The 3,125-nt window shown below is 32.4% G+C and overlaps 1 protein-coding gene across 1 annotated transcript; it reads left to right on the top strand.

Annotated features, from left to right (window-relative positions):
- Positions 1-1,631: 1,631 nt before the first annotated feature.
- Positions 1,632-2,633, top strand: LOC141522821 (olfactory receptor 4K15-like). The gene has a single exon (XM_074236257.1). It carries the CDS (start codon positions 1,632-1,634, stop codon positions 2,631-2,633), a length of 1,002 nt encoding a protein of 333 aa, XP_074092358.1.
- The last annotated feature ends 492 nt before the right edge of the window (positions 2,634-3,125 follow it).

The following is a 3,125-nucleotide window of genomic DNA, read 5'->3' as shown; positions in this document are numbered from 1 at the left end:
ACAATTTTTTCCTTAATCCATAAATCTCCCCCATTCTCCCCAGATTTTCTTAAGGCATTACCAATTATTGTGTAAATCATGTATCCATTTTGTTGGATCCAATTTCTTAAATACATTCTTCCTATATCATAATTTGTTCCATCCTTCTTTGAGTATCAAGACTAAATTATGGTAATACTAGTTGTTTGTTAAGATTAATCAAATTGATCTGAGATTTGTCCAGATTTACCTCAGAAAAGCTCTTGAGATGAAGGTTAAAAGGAGACAGAAGAGAGATATAGGATATGTCTACTTTCCAATTAAAAATATTTAAATTTATATAGAGATCAATTTAGGCTGTATCAGTGAAATCTAAGGTATTGGTTAAGTTTGTTGGCTAGTGTAATTGTTATTCTATTTTTAGCATCATAGCTAAAATAGTAATTATCATCAATTGATATGTTTGAGTCAAATTGGTCTTTAAAAAGAGAAACTTCTTGGTGCCAGTGGAGGAAAAAGTAATTAAAAATCTGGAATATTCATGACTAAATCAAATATACTTGTACTTGATTTACAGATGTATGGGGAAATTATGAAAATGCCTAGGGTTATTGCAAATCCTGATGATGCTAAAGAGTTATTCTAATCCATAAGAAGGTTGATTGAATGTTCCTAATCTTCACAGACACTGCTTAATTATGTTTTAGAATTTCATTAAATGATATATGCTAGTTATTCATTTATCACTTTTCAGGTACTAAGCAAGAAATTTAATTTTGGAACATTAAGACTTATTGCACTTAAGTCTAGATAGGAAAAAGGGAGAAAAAGGTGGATGTTACATAGCATCCTTGTTATATAGCATATATAGCACCCTTGCTATAAGAAAATATTTTTAACAGTGTATGTCATCAAACAGGTAGAAAATACTTTTCCTTTGCTAGAAATATTCAAATGAAAGTTGAATTTTTACTTGGTGATACTGTTGAACTGTTTTCTCTTCAATTATGGATTAGATTTTGAAGTTCCTTCCAAATCTGAGATTCTGATTCAGTTTATGACTTTGATTATGATTTATGATATAATAGAAAATTTAGATTGCAATTTAGTCATGTTATGAAAACATCCTAAGGAAAGCAACATTTGAGGTTTAACTCAGCTATGGAATCCTGTGAAAAATAAAATAGTCAAATAACAATGTTTTGGTAAGTACATTTTAAATTCTTCTGGAATTTATCTTAATCTATAGTGCTTTATACAATCTCTGATGTCTAATTTAACCTTATTTTTTGATGTGCTCTTAAAATTGTAGAATGTTTAAACTAGAAGACATTATAGAGATAATTAAATCCAATTATGTCATTTCATAGTCTTCTTGGTCATAATGCTAATGTTATCTTTGGAAGGTAGATGCTAATGGATACAAATTTTGGGAACATATACATATACATATACATGTACATGTACATGTACATGTACATATACATATATGTATACATATACATATACGCATGTGTATACCTATGTGTATATGTATGCACATAGAAAAATACTTTTTTGGGGAACCAAAGATTTAAACTTAATATACCATTTCAATTCTAATAATTACTCTTCCCATTCTTTCTAGGTGATTGGAGTAAATACTTTATGATATGGATAGAGTGAATCAGTCTGTGGTATCTGAATTCATACTACTGGGACTTACTGATTCATGGGAGGTCCAGATCTGCCTCTTCTTCTTATTCTCTGTGATTTATTTGTCTACTATTTCAGGTAACATTCTTATTATGACCACAGTTATCACTGATTCCCATCTGCATTCTCCCATGTACTTCCTGTTAGCCAACCTATCTTTTGTGGATTTGTGGCTTTCCTCAGTCATCATCCCTAAGGCAATCATAGACTTCTTTAGGGATAGTAAGACCATATCCTTTGAAACCTGCATGTGGCAGATTGTCTTTGTACATTTAGCTGCTGGTGGTGAGATGGTATTGCTTGTGATCATGGCTTATGATCGTTCTGTAGCCATATGCAAACCTCTCCACTATACAACCATCATGAGTCAGCAAAGGTGCATTTGGCTTGTAGTTATGTCATGGGTTATTGGACTTGTACACTCAATTAGTCAATTGGATATGATTGTGGATCTGCCTTTCTGTGGCCCTAGAGAAATAGACAGCTTTTTCTGTGATCTTCCATTGGTAATTGAACTTGCCTGCATGGATTCTTATGGTGTACAATTATTGGTGAATGCTGAGAGTGGATTTCTTGCTACAACCTCTTTCATCTTACTTTTGATTTCATATACCTATATCCTACTTAGTGTTCGCCATCATTCCACAGATGGGATATATAAAGCATTGTGTACTTGTACAGCCCATATCACCGTGGTGGTAACATTCTTTGTACCATGTATCTTCATTTATCTTTGCCCACTAAATATTCCCTCAGTAGACAAATTTCTTGCTGTATTTTATGGAGTATTTACACCTCTATTAAACCCTGCCATCTATACATTGAGAAACAAAGAGATGAAAGCTGCAATGAAGAGGTTGAGAATTCAATATATGAGTTCAAGGGGAAAAAAATTAAATGCTTCTCTTTCAGAAAAGTCATCCATCAAGTTAATTCACTTGACTTGGCATCATGGTTAGACTACATGAATCAGACCATTGTAGACATGCAGTTTGCACTTGCAAGTTATGCATATCCTTGAAACCATGATTAATTACCTGACCATTCTGTGGAAACATGAATTTTCCATTGAAATTTTAATATGAGAGATTTAAAACCTGTTCTCTGTAAAGATTACTACTTCGGTCTGTCTGTTTTTCTCTTTGTTTCTCTTTCTCTTTGCCTTTCCCTTTCTTCTTCAGAATTATCCTTAACTAAATGGCAAAATGGCACAGTGGAAAGAGTACAGGACATTCAGCGAAGAAACACTGTGTTTGACTTTTACCATCCATCATAAATCTCTATCTCTATCTCTATCTCTATCTCTATCTCTATCTCTATCTCTATACCTATATCTATATCATATATATATCTATATATACTATTCAACTTCTCTGGATCTTAGTTTCCTTATTTATAAAACTGCAATATTTGTCTCTCAGTCATGAGACTCTAAGGAGTTAATATATATG

This window comes from Macrotis lagotis, chromosome 4 (genome assembly GCF_037893015.1).
Source record: "Macrotis lagotis isolate mMagLag1 chromosome 4, bilby.v1.9.chrom.fasta, whole genome shotgun sequence".
NCBI classification, from domain to species: Eukaryota; Metazoa; Chordata; class Mammalia; order Peramelemorphia; family Peramelidae; genus Macrotis; species Macrotis lagotis.
Note: the sequence above shows the minus strand (reverse complement) of the source record. Positions and strands in the feature narration are given on the sequence as shown.

Bases quoted from the DNA above. Each gene is read 5' to 3' on its own strand.
- LOC141522821 (XM_074236257.1), top strand. From the start codon at position 1,632: ATGGATAGAGTGAATCAGTCTGTGGTATCTGAATTCATACTACTGGGA.